Genomic DNA, 18,010 nt, shown 5'->3' on the forward strand with positions numbered 1-18,010 from the left:
GGGGGGGGGGGGGGGGGGGGGGGGTAAGAGGGACGAACCGCAGGTAGATCAACATCTGTTGGAATTCTTTTACAATAATTTCCAGAATACTCTTGAACTTGAAGGCCCTGCAAATGGGACACGGTCAGCATGAGTGCTCAGTTTCAACTTTCCGGTATGGCACCTATAAGAAAAGCACAGGAGACCCGAAAACTGGGGAGCATACCTGACTACTTCTTACACGCATTACTGCCTCAAACCCTTGGGGCCTAGTGATATTCCATCGAAGATCATTGTATAGCTTGGCAGAATCAGCAAGAGCAGAGAAAGGGAAATAGTAGTACACCTGAGACAAGTAAAACATCTTTAAGGCTCAAGCCTAGATGTAAAAATATCAAAAGGGAACGTGAAGTGGCTATCATATACAGTAAGTTGCATAATAAGATTGTTCATAAATTCCATGAACAGTAAGTGCATCATAACCGAGGCCCTAGGGAAGAAGACAAGCTAAAATAGTAGCAAGCGTCACAGTTACCTGCCCACCAGTTGTCCTAGGAATGACCGAGATGGAGGCAATGTCTACATAAGATTGTGTTGTGAGAAACACGTCAACACAGACCTGAAGCAGTTGAGATCTAATTAATTGAAGTGAACGATTATAAATATAAGAAGACCAAAAGGGGTTCTTAACATCCTGTTTGTGCTTTAATAAATCATACTTCCACAGGCTTTTCAGATAAACTCACCTGATACTCCGCAAACTCAATAGCCATTGTCTTCAGAGTTTTGTCAGCCGGCTGGAGCAACTTGTTGGCCTCCTGAAATTGGAAAACATACAACTCTTTGGAGTAAGCAATGACATGGTTTCTTTTTTTCCGTATAACCAAAAAAAAATTAATCATCGCCACATTGGTGCTGGACATGCACATTACAAAACTCAGATAGAGTCCAGTGTTGATTTATCTAATGCTTACGCGGACTACGCTAAAGTTTACCTCAATGTACCCAGACTAACACCATTGGCATACAAACGTTCATCTGTTCTAAGTAAACTGATCAACGACAAGAAAGATGATGGGCACACCTCTGGTGAAAGCTTAGTAGGAAACTAGGAATACACCTAAACCGAAGATAGAAGAAAAAAATTGATAGCCACAAAAAGCACTCTCATTTACCTCAAAAAAATGATTCCAACGCTCTCTGATTTAAGATGATTCAATAGTGGAATGAAGACCAAAAATTTTCAAGAAATGATGAGCAAACTGCCATCCATTTCTCAGAGGCAATGACTCAAATAAGTGACTAGCAGCTCAAAGAACTTGAGTCAAGTTATTGAACCACTATATCTGCCGATACATTATTGTGCATACTCTAGAAGTGAAATTAAGTAGATATTTTGATGTCAATAAATTGAAAAGACTATTTAGTTTCCGATTGTCTCTTCCGTAAGAGGTTGGCAATTAAGAGACAACAGCTCTCACACTTAATCATGTTAACGACAATATTAAAAGCTTCTACATATTCAACAGTGAACATGGACAATTTTACCCACATAATAAATGGACTATGTTTTGTGACATCCAAAATATGAAATGATGGAACAAAAACTAGGAGACACGGATACAAACAATCTAAAAGTGAGACAGATAAATTCTGAAGAACTAAAAACTGGCTCAATAATTTTACCTTTTCTGCAGCTGATACATTGGTTCTTCCTTCAGCCTCTCTAGCAGAAAGGGCTCCAATACCAGTAGATGGCAGGACTATAAAACACAGCAAGTATAGCCAACACTTAGAATCGTATCACAATTTGTGTAGTCAAGGACTCAAGGTTGCACAGCTCATGCAACAGATCATTTACAGGAAATATATCACAGGACCTATGAACTTGTTGATGCACCAGGTGAAGAAGAAAAGAGGAATTATAAGGCAATTTCCTAAAGCATGCTTCTCTATTACAAAGTATTTGGTCCATTTGATGGAAAGTTTCATAACAGGAATTTACTGAAAACGTAGCTATCCTAGAAATGCTTCAATTTTTAAAGAAGCAGACAGTGCCACAGAAAGCAATCCTGTTATGTATCATCCTATTTAGGAAGATTGCATTGGAAACAGAAGTTAAGCATAAATGAATACAAGCAAAACAGTCAATCAGCAGTGCATTGTCATCTAGAGTGAGGGATCAAAGATAAAAGATGTTTTAATGCAAGCATGTAGACAAGATACAATTGATTTTAGACGCACAAGCTTGAACTTGTACATGATACTTAAAGCTAACTGCACTTAGCACCTTACCTGATTGAAACACAAGAAGTTTGCCTCCTGTGCTTTTCATTGCCAAGAAAGCAGCCTGAAGTAACAAAATGTGAAGAGTCGATCAATATGATAATCCATCATAGACTGTTAAAGTTAGACTTGCAATCACTCACCTGCATAGAGGCGAATTCCAAATTTAAATTCTACGGGTTCAATCTTTAAGTTCTTAGCATTGAGCTCATTTTCAAAGTTTCTTTTTTGATAACCATGGTGTATGTGCCAACTTACGCACACCTCGACTAATTCCATGGGGTACCTGTCAATTGTCACCTCCCACCAGCAACATGCACCGGGTAACTCAGTTCAACAAGGCTAAAACTCATGGTTCTCAAGCCACTTCATTGACCACTAGGTCATTCTCTTGGGTGCATCAATATTTTTAAAGTTATGGCTTATATCTACCATTTACTGCAATTTTAGTCAATTTTTACACATAAATTTATGCTCTGAGTCAAAAGTATCAGGTTTAGATGAATTTATTACCGTAAGGTTGGATCCGACCCTGCATCTGCCTGAAGAGACATAACACTAAATTTTTCCAATCTTTTTCTCAGAATGGCAAAGCCTCAGGCAACTGTGTTGACCTAACTACTCACATTTTAGAAGGAATGCAGAAAATACTTGCTCCATCTATGTTTAACGAAGCAATATAAAACAAGTGGATTTATAACCGAAATAACAACTTCGGAAACTAACTTGGATATACAACCGAAATAACTTGGAAAACTAACTTTATGTAAAGCACTGATACCTTGACTGCAGCTCCAAAAGCTGAATCAGCAGTCCTGTTGTTCTGGAACATTGTTGGGATGCTTTCTAGCAGAAGCTCTAGGTGTTGACGGCACTGAAAACAACAAACAAGTAACCACTCATAGGACTCACTGATGATCTTAGTCATTCTGCTTTTAATAAGGGGAACATGATCAAAATATGGTCAACATCTTGCAGAACTAACCTCCGAGAGCTGCACAATAACATCAGTCTGAAGGGGGGTATAAACGTCTTGTACATCAGGGACTATAAGCATCAATGGCTGCAAAGGTAGATCCAGAATCAACTTATCAGAAAACAAGAACTTCACCAACCTAAATCATTTGCCACAACCCTAATCCCATTTAAGCATCCATATTAAAGAAAAATGAGCAATTTAAATCAGAGAAACACAGAACAAGTAAAATAGAATCCAACTATACCATAGAAGAAAAAAAGAAAGAACTGCATAATTAAGCAAAATGGAGCAATTAGGCAGTAAGGGGATGAGCAGCGAATTAAGACAGAGAAGTTGAGGACTATAGAGTACTATTTTTGAAAGCTAAAATTTTCTTCCTGCAAGCCATGACTTATCTCAGACAAGTCAAGACAAATGAAAAAGGAAACAAGAATAATTTTACTTTGTTTTAGATGAAAAATACTTTGTTTTATTGAGTACTACTAACTCCGTTTCCATGATCTAATATTGTTCAAGACTCTCCAAAAATGTCGTCACACCCATGTCGGATCCTCCAAAAATGCACTATTTTTGGAGGATCCTACACACACCCATTGACATTTTTTAAGAGTCCGAGCAATATACACTTAGTTAAAGATTTTTATTTTATTTTCACTCATAGAAATTCTTTAAGAAATGCATTTAGTCAATCATCTAGGCAACACATTTATGAAATCCAACAATAATCATTGCAGTACTGCATTTTTCCCTTAAAAGTGATTGTCAGCTCATCATTAGCTCAACAAAGAGAAAAAGGTAAAGATAACTAATTAAGGTACAAAACTGATTTCAAAGCATCTTTTAATTTCAGATTATAAAGCTCAATTCAGCAGAATCAAACTCATTTGAATGTGTTAAACCTGCTGCAGTGCACGCTTGAGATTGTAGAAGTGGATAGTTGAGTCAAATGTAGCAACTCCGACGAATGTCCGAGGACCGTCCTGCAATAATAAGTTTTCAATGTCAAAGACAGCTCATAAACTCTCAATAATTCCTATTGTGCATTAAAATTGAATAGAAATGCATCTTAGCTGAACTGTATCACAAATAGTATCTATCCCCTAATCTATGCCTCCTAGTGAACGCATCATTCTAACCACTTGAATGATCCCATCTCTCACGATTCCATTAGATCATAGATTGATTTGCTTACCAGATCAATCTATGGTTCATGCAACTAGAATAACACCAGATGCCGAAAAAAGAACCCCTCAATTGAAGACATTCAAGGGTTCACCTAAATTCTTTTGTCACATCCATCATTTTCCTTTTACCTTCTGGAATTATTAGAAGCCATCGCTTTAGCCTTTAAGAACACAAATTGAAAGGTTATCGCATCATAATCTCTTCATCTTTTTTGCCTAATCCATCCACCACCCACCCACCCCCTGGGCCAACGGCCACTAAATACAGATATTCCATAATGAACTCTTAGATAAACCAAAGTGACCAAGCAGGCAGCATTCGTGCAACATTGCACTATTCTGAATGGAGACAAACTAGGTTTTCCACAATTCAGATGCCTCAATAACCTTTCCCATCATCTCAAAGGACAAATTACATGGGTACTTGCTTCCCTACAACAGAAGTTCTAGTTAATCTCACTGATTTAGTAGGAGACTGTAATTTATTTATGATGATTCCACATGAGAAGACGAGCCAAATGCTTTTTTCTCTAATCTAAAGGTACAAAAATGCATGTTGCATCATCATAAACAAACGATAGGACTTACAGGGAGATCTGAAATAACTTGGCTGATCGCACTGCAAGCAGCTGCAGTTGCACCAGTCTGTATGGCATTCATGGAAACGTCTATCAGGAAGAAATACACAGCGGGCATCGGATCTCGCACCTGAAATACAATACAAATATCAAGTTATTACTGCAAAATCCAATAAGTTACAAAATCAAATTAAGGGATTCCCTACACCAAAGAAAGGAGTGCATCTACAAATTAGTCGATATTGCAATATGAATCCTATGTATTTATTCCACTCTATTCTGGTTAGCTTCCCCAAATACCAAAACAACTTCAGATGGTAAATTTGAAAACCCAAAGCTAGCTAAACTGAAAGTTCAGAGCTCGGAATGTCTACATAATATGGCATTACTCCTATAAAGTCATGCAATCACATCCCTGAACCAATATGTCCAAAAGGTACCAACCATATATTCCTTGGTAGCGACAAACTCAACGGTTCCTCGGCATAGTTCAGGCCTTTCATCAGCATCCCTACGCCTGCCATCTGGACCTAAGTTGCACTGATAGTCACGTGGAGTTTCATCAGTATGTCCTGCAAAAAGGACAGCAAGAAACATGAGATAAAACTACATAACAGCACATTTTCATTCAAAATGAAGCATTGGACGTTCTCAGTTGACCAGTACAAATGTATATTTGACGTCTGAGAATGTGCTTGTGTTTTTGTTGGACTAGTTGGAGCAGAAAAATATCATTAACAATGTAAAATTTGATACTTCTGTTTCGTAACCTTTAGTTTTTTCACAAAGCATCACAACCATTTTATATTGCATTTCAATCTTGAGTCTCTAAAATAATATCTAGAGCCGCTCTAGACTCCAAATATCACATAACTTCAGTGGGAATAAATGAACTTCATTCTTACCACACAAGTTACAGATGAAACGTCTTCCCTGATCAATGAACTTCACGAAAGGATTTATATAGCCTTTGCAACGGGAGCACCGAACAGGACCACTTTCCCCAAAATCAACCACCTATCAAGGACAACAACACGACGGTAAAAGAACTACTGAACCAATTTACATCATTGTAGTGCCCCTACATGCTCAGAATATAGAGCAAGTAGAGATGATAACAGATATATAACACGCATAAAAATAGGATCCATGATGATTAGTTGAAATGTTTTCAACTCTAGGGATCACGATTGTTCCTTTTACCAAACAATAAGAAAAAGCACACTCCTCTGACCTCCAAGGGTCACTGCAATCAATTGTACATCTTAGATACATCACACAGTAGTACTCAACAAAATCTCAACAAACATAATTGCAATAATCACATATACAAATCTTGACAATGAATATATCATTTGTTTGCACATGATAGCTTGATTTTCTGTTAATCACATATGAGGAAGTTCTGGTTTTGGTTTGATTTGAGGCTATATCCTAGTTTGGGGTCAAAATTAGGAAGTCCAAAATATTGCTTTTGTAGTGGAAGACATGGGAATCCTAGCGACCTAGCCTGCGTACTGCCTTAGCAGTTAACACATGTTCAGTGATAGGCTGCCTGTTTCTTTTAATATGAAGCTTACTTACCTTCTTTTAAAAAAAAAAAAAAAAAGGAAGTCCACAATAATTCAGTTGGAGAGGTACATAAAATTCAAGATTAGCGGCCATGTGGCAGTAAGTAGCTAAGCTAACGTCGAATTACTTGGGCCTGCAACATGGGTGAAGGTGCAAAGGTGGAAGAGCTCTAGCTATCAAGGGTTGAAAGAGACTTGAAAAGACGGTGGACATGGAACCAGAGCCAGACTTAAAAGTTACGGGTTTAGCAGAACCCAATAGCTTTGGCTCAAAACCCGTGCTTGAGTTTTAATCTTTTTTGTGCTCAAAAGGTCTTGTTTTTTTTCCTTCTCAAAAGAGGTCTTTCTGTATTCTTCCTTCCAACTTGTTATATCATCATGCTCTTTGGATAAAAATATACCTTACATCATCTTTCATCAAGGTATACCCAATATTGTATGCGAACACTATTGCTTTGTCTGTTCCCGTCGAAGGTTTAATTCTTTCATATTTAGCATGTTCGAAAAAGAATGACGTTACTCTACATTTAGAAACAATTTCACTTTAAACTTCTTATTTTACCCTTAATGACATGATTTTATAGCCACATAATATCACGGCATATTTAAGGCCACATGTTCTAAAGGTCTTTTTCTCTCCACTTGAACTCCGTGCCACACAGACAAGCTCACATTTATGAAACGTAAGGGTACAAAAAGGCAATTAAAATAAGAATATAAATGCAAAAAATGCATTACTTGGAGGGGCTCTTCAGATGGATGAGGAAGAGCCAAGGGCTGCACCAATAAAGCCAATTGCATTGCCGAGGTTGTCAAAAGGTCAACAGTACATGGTATCTGTTACACAAACAACAAGGACCATATCATCAACAGTTAGTGCTTTAATGGAAAGAAAAATATGGTTAATAAGCTTCTCATTCCATAGAAAGATAAAGGGTATAATGCAGAAACCATAGAGGGAAGAACAACAAATAGACAAAAAACAACGCAAAGAAGTTTAGTACCTGATTAATAGTACACCTCATGTACCGTGGGCTGCAATTTCCAGTATCCCTAACAATATAGTCACTTGTGGCAGGCTTCAAGTGGGCAAAAAAGAAAAACAGGAAACAGCAGTAAGAACCAAAAAGTTAGTTTAATGAACCTTTAGGAGGCAAGCATAACCATTTGAAGAAAAGATAGTTCAGTTGCATATGCAACAGTCCAATACAACCAACCAAGATATTAGAGCCAAACGTTCCTAAATGAAATGATGATTTACCGGAGGGGGATTGGCTTGGTTGCCTTGTCGGGTTTCATGCAGAACTACAGAAGTATTTGGAATAGGGCGCGGGATTTGATTGGGATCAACTTTTGATGGGCTGCTATGGCCAATAGAAGAAGTTATAGAAGCCACTGCCTGATTTGGAAGAGGAGGTGCCATTCCATACATACTTGGTGGTTGCATCGAACCAGGGATAGCAGAAGGCGGAGCCCCCTGTAAATGAGTAAACTCAGAATATGCACTTCACATGAAAGTGGAAATACAGTAAAAGCATACTGAAACCAATCTACTTGATCCAACATGTGATCCACATAATTATAGGATTTCAATAGGAAAAAAGAAGAAAAAAACACTACATTGGAAATGTGCCATGTACTTTAGGGGTCCTTTTGAATTAAATATAATTGTTATGTAAGATCATTATACCTCTTCTGATTAAGAAAGGATAAGAAGGTTGTTGTCGCTTCAATTGAGAAAGATAGTTATCCTTTTCATATGGTCCAGCCAAATTGCAAAGGTGGTGTAATATACTTTGATAATGTTTAAAATTTTCATGCTTAAGGAAACCTGTACTTAGTATTTTTCTTTTACAAGTACTTATACAGTTGAGATATAATATACTAATAATTACTATTCAAAATAAGTGGCAGATACAACAAACTTATAAAAGGATTTCTATATTATAGTTTAAATTAATTTAGATAAAGTAAATAAATGATACTGAAAATTATCTTTTTCATTACTTTCAAGCATGGAAAAAGACCTAGCAAAATATAAAAATTTATAAATAAAAACAATTTTTATTTATGGAGTAATCAAATATCATATTTAATAACTTCAAATAATGAAAGAATTCCAAACAACATATTCAAAGTTTTAAATTTTAAAAACAAAATCATGTGGGTAACTTCGTTAATGAGAATTAAAACTTAGTTTTGTGTTGAAGAAAAAGACAATTTTATAATGCACATATAACTAAAATAAAAAATTATTTGAAAAAAGCAGTACATTTCATCAAAAAATCCTAAAAAGCTTCTCTATTTAACTTTGAATGAATAAAATATGACATCATTGATTATTATGGGAGTAATACACTAGAGGTGCAATGAATTAAACTATCAAAAATAGATAAAAGAAAAGAAGGCACATAGAATGCAAGGGCACAGTAGACATTGCATGAGTGACAATTGCATAAAGTTTGAGGGGAAGTTTGACATTTTATACCAATTTGGAGGGATAAAAAAAAATTCACCCTTGTCTAAATTTTAACTCATGACTGCCGTTCACAGTGTATCTTTTTCTTCATTTTAGACACTACTACCACAACAAATTTCCTGATAATACCAAATGGCAATTGACAAGAGTCTTGATATCATTCTCAAGCTACTCATCAACAGCACCAAACAGTAACCGGTTTCTGAATATTATTCGTATTTCTATCCTAAAGTCATGAAGCATCTCTCCAACACTAGGCCCCTTGAACCCTTTTGATTCCTTGATGCCAGAACCCAACAGGCCAACATTTCTTGATGGTTATTAAAAATAATAAATAAACGTGTCGAATTTGATTAGAAACACATCTTGTGTGGCTTGTTGATCCAAAAGTTGTTCGTGCAAATTAAAAAATATATATCCTATGAATTCTTTTATTGCACCAGGCTGCCTTCTTTTTATATCCTATGACTTCTTTTGTAGTTTATCACAGAGAAGAACTAAATATATATCTCAGCTTCAAAGATTACACAAAATAAATTATTCTTCGCTAATGAGTTGAGGGAAAACTATTAACACCAGGGATCTGAAACAAACTCTATTCTTTTTTTCCTTCAATAGCATATGCACATGACAGTCAATAAAAAATTGGGAAAATATATAGATTTCACCTTCCAAAACAAGTACAGTAAGATAGGGATATAAAGATCACCTGATGGGGTTGCCACGACTGTGTTCCATAAGGAGCACCCATGGGTGGAGGCATGGGTTGAACAGGTGCTGCAAATGGGGAGGAACCTGAAGGAGGTGGCATATTCTGAAATGATCCTGAAAATGGTGGTGGTGGTTGTGCTGTAACTGGTGTTGCACTGACAGATGACGAACTTCCAAAGGGTGACCGCATGCCTGAAGGCTGAGAAGAAGCGCCAGGTGAAACCATGGCTGGTGGAGGAGCTCCAAATGGTGGCCTCATTGTATTGCTTGGAGGAGGAAAACGTCCTCCGCCCTGCATCATTCCTAGACCACCTGCTGGTGGCCCATTACTAACAGAGCTAGAAATACTTGATGGTGGCAGCACAGCAGGACCTGTGGTCAATGGCAAAGAAGAAAAAGGACCCGGAGGCCCTGGACGAGGACCCAATGCAGAAGGCAAAGAACCAGGTGGTGGGGGTGCACCACCCATAGAAGGAGGCATCACACCAGGAGGAGGTGGTCGAGATGCAAAGGGAGGAACAGACTGAGCCACAGGAGGAGGTAATCCGGTGTGTGGAGGACCACTAGGAGGTGCAGGACCTCTCGGGAACACACCAGGTGGTGGAGGTCCTGGGCGACTAACAGGTGGTCCACCAGAAAAAGGTGGCTGATGCCCAAATGGGGTATTAGGCCTAGGAGCACTAGGTGGCTGATTGGGCCTATTTACTTGTAGATTTTGCATGCCTTCAGCAAGTGCATTAGGGTTATAATTGGGTGGTGGTGCATTCCTTGGTCTAGGTCCTCCTGGAGCTGCCATTGATTATTTCCAAATTTCCTCAAAACTCTAGAACAGAAGCAAGAGAAAAAAATTCAATAAATAAATAAAATCAATAGACAAAAAATATAAGAACAGCAATCTTTATTGTATCAAACATTCAGCAAGCAAAAAAAACACATGTTTAAAGCCATATTGATTCAAAGGAAAACAAGTCCATAACATCAACCACAAAAGAAAAGTAACCACATAATACATCAGATGCTGATTAAACAATCAAAAAAAACATCAGATATTAATTCCCACCCACCCTTCCTACTTCATTTCAGCACATGTGACCCAAAGGAGCTGGAAGACGGACAATAACACACCGACACCCAGAAATAGCATCAGAGGAAAGGTCCAATCCACAAAGCCGACCAAGATCAAACACCACTAGCTCCAAAACAACAGAAATTAGCAAAGAGAACTCGAACATCTCATGAAACAAAAATAGAGCTGACAGATTTAAAGAGATGAAGATGAAGGCAGAGGACTCCTAGATCTGGAAGCAAAGAAGATGGACAGGACACGGTTCTTCCTGAGAGATTACACAGAGGGGGGCTAATTTCACATAGAGGAAACTGAGTCTCTTTGGCAAGAACAAGAATTTCTTCGGCGATATAAATGAGTCCTAACTACAGGATACAAATGGGATTGGTTAAAGAGTGAGGATAATTTGAGAATTAATTCAGCTTTATCAGTTTTTTTATACAGGATGTACAGAGAGCTAAAGCACAAGAAAATGAAAACTAGCTAAACAGATATGATATGCATCGACATAAATACCCTCTTTAGATATTAGACACAAACTACATGGGAAGAGAACAGCAAAAGGCCATTGAGAGAAGAAGAACCTAAACTAGCATCCGGTATCATTTTAAGGAAGATCTAGGGCACATACTTTGTTGTGCTAGGTCATTGGAGAAGCCAATTGCATCATAATAGATTTATAGAAAATCACTCGGAAAAGAAGAAGAACTAATTTCTCCAAACACAGGAATCAAATCTTAGAAGTAGATGAAGAAAAGAACAAATTAAGAGAGACTCAATTTGAAAACAATGCACCCAGGGGTGTGGCCTAGTAGTTAATGAAGTAGATTGAGCACCATGAGGCATGAGGTCTCCGGTTCAATTTGACAAAAACACTAGGTGATTTCTTCTCATATGTTCTAACCTTGGTGGACAGAGTTACCTAGTACTTAGGGCTGGTAGGAGGTGGCGGGTATCCTGTGGAATAAGTTGAGGTGCGTGCAAGCTGGCCCAGATACCGCGGTTATCAAAAAAAAAAAGGACTGAAAATTTTTAAGACAATAGCTTGGGTAGATAAACAAATAAAGATTCTAAGGCTGGAGACAGATCAATTGTGCATTTATTCCACTGAAATGGTAGAAGACAATTATTCCTCCATAAATGCAAATCAAAGCAGAGAACAACATACAAGAAGAGTCAAATTCGTTATCCCGTTTTTCAATTTTGAAGAACAGTATATATAAATACATACAGAAAGTCATGCTTTAGTGATGGTACAATTTACTCTCTGCACCATATTTTTGCCAACTAGACTTCCATTATTTCTCTAAGGACTAACCTATTGAGTTAAGTTTCCTTATTTGAAGGACATTTTCTAGCTTTCATTGTGGACAAAACAAAAATCTTTCCCAGATCTAAAGTTGCCACAGTGAGATTACATAACAAAGTATAAATCATTTTCACCCTCAAACTTATTTAAAAATGGAATTTTCATCTAACTTCATATTGTGAATGTGCTTCTTCTCCTTCAATTTCGAGATGTTATTCTAATTAATTTGTAATTCTAGAAACACAATGCCTAATTTGCTCACTAAATTATCAACCTCTCTTTCTTTGAATTTTTATAACATGATTTATTTTTTTTCTGAAGTTCTCTTCTAATGGTATTGATAAACTCAGCTTTATATATAGTATTTTCCTCCCCTTGAAATCTTCCATTGTTTGATATCATTGTTCTTATTCTCATACTGCTGCATTTCCGGTTGTATATATAGGATGAAGTCTCCTCCATCCAATATGTATTGAACATTACATTAATAAAACGATCAACCTGCCAATGATTTATGGTGAAAGTAAAAGTTGAAAGGGTTCATATAAACTAAACTAATTGAGCCCTGGAGCTGACATTGATTATTACTAAATGCTCCATCCAAGATGCATCTTTGAACATTATATTAACAAAAAAGGATCCACCTGCCTATGATTTATGGTGAAAGTAAAAGTTGAAAGGGTTCATACAAACTAAACTAGTTCGGCCCTGAAGCTGCCATTGATTGTTACCAAATTTCTCACCTAAACAAATTCCAACTCAATGAAATGTATCAGAATCATCCAAATCACATCCACAGAATGGAACAGATAAATAGAGCCGTAAATGATATGAAAAAAAAAAAGAAGGAAAAACTAACCAGCTAAAAAGATGTTAATTGAATTGAAGGACGTCGACGCCGACAGCACCGAAACGGCGTCGTTTTAAATTAAACTGTGAATGAATTCGCCTGCACACCGAAACCCTTACCGTTACAAGTGAAAAAAACCGTGCTTTTCGCGAACCAGGGGTTTCAATGACTTCGATCTGAAACAGAAAACCCAATTCGATTAAATAACAATTAGATCCGTATAAGAAATTCCAACTCCGAAATCTACCAAATTCCAAAATTGAATGCATTCACATAAACATAGCATTGAACATCATTCATATCGATCAGAATTTGTGAAGAAATGTTAAACCTTAAGATCTAGGGGATGAAGATGGCGTGCGAAAAGCTAAAGAGAGGGGGCCGGTGCTGGGTTTATAGATCAGAATTTGTGAAGATTTCAGTGATCGGACGATTGCTCAATGGAGAAGAAGGGTAAATATCTACTCTTTGCCTGTGCAAATTGAGATTTTCCTTTCGGTTCGGTTCGGTTCTTCTTTTTATTGTGTAGGATAGTTTTGGAAAATAACGCAATGTGATTGGTCCAAACCCCAGAAATTGACGTCAACGCAAGAAAATATACACTAGTACAGTAATTGTAAAATTTAGGTGCATTGTTTTGGTTTCATTTCTATTTGTTTTTATTATTATGATTAAAAATAAGATGTGTGGAGTAGTAAAGTTTAATTTTTTTTTACATGTTCAAATATCAAAAAATTGCATTAATATTTAAATAATTATTATAATTTTTTTAATATCTTAGTATGTAAAATTTAGTTTTATTTTTTAATAAAATATTAAATTAATCTAATATTATATTAATAAAATATCTTAAAACATTATATGACAGTTGATGATGGTTAATACTAGTGGAAATGGGTCGATTAGAGATGGTATTGTCGTAACCCCGTTATAGCTAGTGGTTAACACGGTTGATGGTTGGTAGTTGATAGTAATAATTAGTAATTGTAATGGATGATAGCAATAGTTAACGATATTTGTGAACTATGACGGTGGTTGATGATATATAGTAATGGTTAGTAATGATTGCGACAATATTAATGGTTATTGTGATTATGATGATCGATGGTAAAAATTGTAAGTAGTTGCTAGTGAAGGTAACAAATGTTGTGGTGATCTGCAGCCATGAGAGTTGTGGCATAGAATGATGGTTGTATATGGTAATGATAGTTGATAATGATGTGTTGCGGATGTTTTCGATGAAAGTGTATAAAATAGTAGTATTTATGATCTAAACAATTAAAACCAAATTATTTTTAAAGGGCAAACATATATACAATAATTTGCATACACTTCAGTGACCTGATTTTCTTGTAAAAACAAGCATTTTATTGCTTAAGGTTGATATGTAAATCAAATCATGAACTTTTCATGTGAACAGAAAAAAGTTAAAAGTACCTTGTCGTCATAACTATTTTAATTACAACTTCATTGGCAATGAAGTTTTCTCACAATAACTTTACTAATCTCATCAAATCTCCTTGTGTTTATTCAAAAAAAAAAATTGTAATTTCTTTCTTACCACACAAAGTAAACATCACATGTTGGTATCATTTTATACACTTGAACGTTGTCTGATCTTCTAGAAGTCTTTGTAGTTGTTCAGTCTAATTCTTAAGATCATTTTATAATATTCTATGAAATTGGTTGCCATTAAAAGAACAAATATTTTTGTGGACTTATTACCATCATCGTTATCACATATGGAGAGACAATGACTATAGCTCTGATGCATTTTTTTTTTCATAAGTTATTATAGTAAGATGAAATATCCATTTGAAGTTAACAATTTTGTTGTAAACAAGTATTCTCAAACTGATATGTGACAGACTATCACACAATGTATTGTAGATGAACATTTTTTTAAAATTCAATTTTGGACTCATGGTCCTTTATCAAAACCTCATCCGGTGGAACCAAATAGATCCACTAAACATACAAACTCAACCTGACGGCCCAAAAGTGACTAGCTCATGTATAAATAACAAGTCCCCTAAAAATAGGGTTTTCTATTCTGAATCTTCTTCCTCCTCTTTGTCTTGTCCATTCCAACCCTCTGAAGATGTTCCTCCTTGTGACCTCCAACCGCAATCTTCTCCTCCTCCTTTGAGTGATAAATATCCTTCATGTGTGGTTCTCTCCATTGATATTCAAGATCAGTTTTCAAAGGTATATATATTTTCGTCCTCCTTGTCCATTTGTCATTTCTAAGCTGACTTTCTAGTTTTACTTGAAGGTGTGCTACCCGGTTCGGATGTATGAGTTCTGGTAGAACTCTTAGGAGGGTATGAACCATGTATACAAGTTTTGAAGTTCTTCTAAGTAACATTTTTCCATCCTCTTTTGTGATAAACTTTTCCAACTCTGACTATTTTTTTTTGTAATTGAAGACGAACCGGAGTGAACCCATTCTCCCACGCTTTATCCTTTTAGGCTCCTAGCAGGATACCAATGAGCAAAGCAGATTTGGTTCATTGATTCTCATATTTTGTTGTTGCATGTAACCCTATTTTGTCGACTATCATAGCTTAGATTAGTTAGTTCACTCACAACCATTTTGCTTTACTATTGCATCAATCAAATTTGTACATATTGTTATGGAACTTTGTGGCTTCAAATCTGTAACTAAGTTTGTTAGTCGTAAGTGATGATGTTGATTTTCCTTGTTTTAACTTTGATCGAATGAATTTGGTGTTTGTCAATATTTAGAACTTTATTTTCCATGCTTGGTAATTGATTGCAGAGTTGGAATTATTGTTTTTCCTCCTTGCCCATAACTAAAGTAGCAATGTAATCTGCTAATTGATTAGCTTCCCTAAAAATATGTTTGACTGTAACATTTATTTGTGACATGATCCCCTGAATGTCTTTTAACATTTCTAGCAACTTCCATGGGATTTTTTAATTATGGGTCAACATATTTCTCAAAGAAAGAGAGTCTATTTCCAGGTTGTATCTCTGACTTAGTAAAGTGATGTGAGGCAAAAAATACATATTTTTAATCATTATTTCTTCACATTTATTATTTATATTTATCTTTTTTGAGCATGAATTTTATGAATTGCACTAAATTGTGTATTTTATTTGTAGGATTAAATTGGTGGGAAAATGAAGAAGTTTGAAGCTAAAACAAATTAAAGATGAAACGTTGAAGAAGAAAATCAAGCAGACAGGTTAATGGATTAAATGAAATAAAATAATATATTCATATATATGGCAAATGACGGCTGAACAGTCTCAAATCAATTTACTGCCACGTGGCAGCCAATGAAGGCCCCTCAAATATTGAGGCGGCACAATTCAAGCGGACAGCTTTACAAAAAAAAGGGGAATCCAATTCCTTTTGGTTTTGGATTCCTAATTTAATTTGGATTCAATTATTTTATTTAGGGTTTCCTACATCTATAAATAGTGCATAGAAATTATTATTTGGGGAGCCAAGAACCAAGATACAAGACACAATATAAATTTTCTTCTAGCTTAGAAACTTTGGAAGAGCCGCCGTGGAGGTCGGAGAATTGTGGTTTATTCTTTCTTCTCCTTTATTATTTATTTGTATTCGTGATTAATAAAAGATAGTTTAGCTATTGTTCTTAACTTTTTATGATTAACACAAGCATATTTATTTTAATAAATTTTGATTGTGTTTTTGAGATAATGAGTAACTAACTTTTATAACTAGGGTTGTGGGAACCATGAGCGATTAACAAAGTATGAATAGTAAATAAGCAATTCTTGACTAGTATTTTGCATGCATTGATAATTCTTTCGTTTAGAAGTCTTTTTAACGGTGGCCAACATAAGAACTCGCCTTGTTACTACTTGCCGGACCAAGGAGGTAATTAACAAGAAAAGAATTATCAACATAGATTTAGTGTGATACTATCTAATAGGCTAGTGTCGATTGGTGCGAAGTAATAACTAAGCCAAACATCGATTATGATGTCTAATATGAGGTAAAGGTAAGGGTTAGTAAATTATACACACGTAGCCGGACCAAAGTGCGGGGTGAAATTCTCTAGATGCCGGACCAAGGATTTAGAGATACCTAACTTATCACTTTGCATGTAATACACTAGAAAATGATTACTATTATTAGGATTACTACGTTTTGAGCTTATGGGGAACACATTCCTAGTTACTTTTCATAATCTGAATACAAATAAATACTTAGTTCAAAGCTATCTTTTTTTTATTTTTATTTTATTTTATTTCAATTTAAATCCCCCATTTTTATAACGACTATCGAGTTAAATATTTACTATTGACAATATTCTTCCATATTCTCTGTGGGATCGACCCCGACTCATAGTTGGGTAAATATATTGCATGCGATCGTTTATATTTCTTTTCAAGAAGTATATTTGAACGTTATCACTCAATAAATACACTTGATACACAAACCCTAATGTTCTATAACTAAAACATTGTGTATCAAATTAATTGATATGTAAATGATACATAATATATAGCAAATTCAATAGTTTTCAAATTTTATTACATGTATCATATACATATCAACTGATCAATACTATTATGTATCATACAAAAAACCGCTATTTGAAATAATTACATGTATAATATATATTTTAAAAACAAAATACAATATTTTTCAAATAAAATAAGATACATAAATAATCATGTATCCTGCACTAATTTTTTAGGCATGATACGTACATTTGAATTTATACTAAATGTATATAATACATAGCAATTACCACACACTAATGTATCGATCTCAAACCTAACATCTTATGAATAACAATTACTTATTTAATGTATCTAGTAAAAATACAACACTTATCAATTTACACAAAATACAAAAATAGTAATGTATTGGTAAATCTATCCATCTCGAAAAAACAATTACTCAACATTATAAAAGGGATGAATGATCCATCAAAGCTATGTATCTCTTCAGCCTTTTTGTCTGTTGTATTAATGCATAACAGATACATTGAAAATTCAAGCTCTTGTTT

At 35.5% G+C, this 18,010-nt stretch overlaps 1 protein-coding gene across 1 annotated transcript in view; it reads right to left on the reverse strand.

Moving 5' to 3' along the window:
• Window positions 1-13,492, reverse strand: part of LOC125872136 (protein transport protein Sec24-like CEF) — a 17,772-nt gene extending 4,280 nt beyond the window's left edge. The window contains exons 1-18 of the mRNA XM_049552814.1: window positions 13,324-13,492; window positions 13,002-13,168; window positions 9,766-10,590; window positions 7,839-8,054; window positions 7,582-7,656; window positions 7,316-7,414; window positions 5,912-6,023; window positions 5,451-5,578; window positions 5,017-5,136; window positions 4,144-4,224; window positions 3,251-3,328; window positions 3,047-3,139; window positions 2,275-2,329; window positions 1,666-1,742; window positions 726-797; window positions 515-598; window positions 206-325; window positions 39-107 (exon numbers count right to left, since the gene is read on the reverse strand). Of these exons, the coding sequence (XP_049408771.1) occupies window positions 39-107; window positions 206-325; window positions 515-598; window positions 726-797; window positions 1,666-1,742; window positions 2,275-2,329; window positions 3,047-3,139; window positions 3,251-3,328; window positions 4,144-4,224; window positions 5,017-5,136; window positions 5,451-5,578; window positions 5,912-6,023; window positions 7,316-7,414; window positions 7,582-7,656; window positions 7,839-8,054; window positions 9,766-10,563 (2,277 nt within the window). The 5' untranslated portion in view covers window positions 10,564-10,590; window positions 13,002-13,168; window positions 13,324-13,492. The remainder of the gene's footprint in view (window positions 1-38; window positions 108-205; window positions 326-514; window positions 599-725; window positions 798-1,665; window positions 1,743-2,274; window positions 2,330-3,046; window positions 3,140-3,250; window positions 3,329-4,143; window positions 4,225-5,016; window positions 5,137-5,450; window positions 5,579-5,911; window positions 6,024-7,315; window positions 7,415-7,581; window positions 7,657-7,838; window positions 8,055-9,765; window positions 10,591-13,001; window positions 13,169-13,323) is intronic.
• Between the last annotated feature and the right edge of the window lie 4,518 nt (window positions 13,493-18,010).

This window comes from Solanum stenotomum, chromosome 8 (assembly GCF_019186545.1).
Source record: "Solanum stenotomum isolate F172 chromosome 8, ASM1918654v1, whole genome shotgun sequence".
In the NCBI taxonomy this organism is placed as follows: Eukaryota; Viridiplantae; Streptophyta; class Magnoliopsida; order Solanales; family Solanaceae; genus Solanum; species Solanum stenotomum.